The sequence below is a fragment of the Myotis brandtii genome, unplaced genomic scaffold (genome assembly GCF_000412655.1).
Source record: "Myotis brandtii unplaced genomic scaffold, ASM41265v1 scaffold97, whole genome shotgun sequence".
Classification (NCBI taxonomy): Eukaryota; Metazoa; Chordata; class Mammalia; order Chiroptera; family Vespertilionidae; genus Myotis; species Myotis brandtii.
In genome coordinates this window covers 1,640,142-1,640,484 of record NW_005372020.1, presented here as the reverse complement: position 1 = coordinate 1,640,484, position 343 = coordinate 1,640,142, and the positions used below count along the sequence as shown (strand labels likewise).

At 65.9% G+C, this 343-nt stretch overlaps 1 protein-coding gene across 1 annotated transcript in view; it reads left to right on the top strand.

Annotated features, from left to right (window-relative positions):
- Positions 1-343, top strand: part of BCR (breakpoint cluster region) — a 72,758-nt gene that overhangs the window by 3,085 nt on the left and 69,330 nt on the right. Inside the window, exon 3 of the mRNA XM_014533356.1 lies at positions 1-95. This exon is cut by the window's left edge and continues 12 nt beyond it. Within this exon, the coding sequence (XP_014388842.1) occupies positions 1-95 (95 nt within the window). The remainder of the gene's footprint in view (positions 96-343) is intronic.

Genomic DNA, 343 nt, shown 5'->3' with positions numbered 1-343 from the left:
CCCGGTCGTGGTGTCGGAGGCCACCATCGTGGGAGTCCGCAAGACCGGGCAGATCTGGCCCAGTGATGGGGACAGCACCTTCCCCGGAGATGCAGGTGGGTACCTCCGCCGGCCGAGGTGGGCGCAGATCCCTGCCCCCTGGCTAGGAACGATGGCGCCTGCAGGAGGGGCTAGAAAAGGGGGTGATGTCCTGGGCGAGGCATAGGGAGGTGCTGTTGGCGTGAAGGTCCCATACTGCTGTGGACAGGAAGGGTTCCTGCCGGTCCTGCGCCTGGACAGACCATCCCCGCCTTCCTCGTCAGGGCAGGTTCCCAGTGTTTGGAATGGGGTTGGGGTGGGAGGA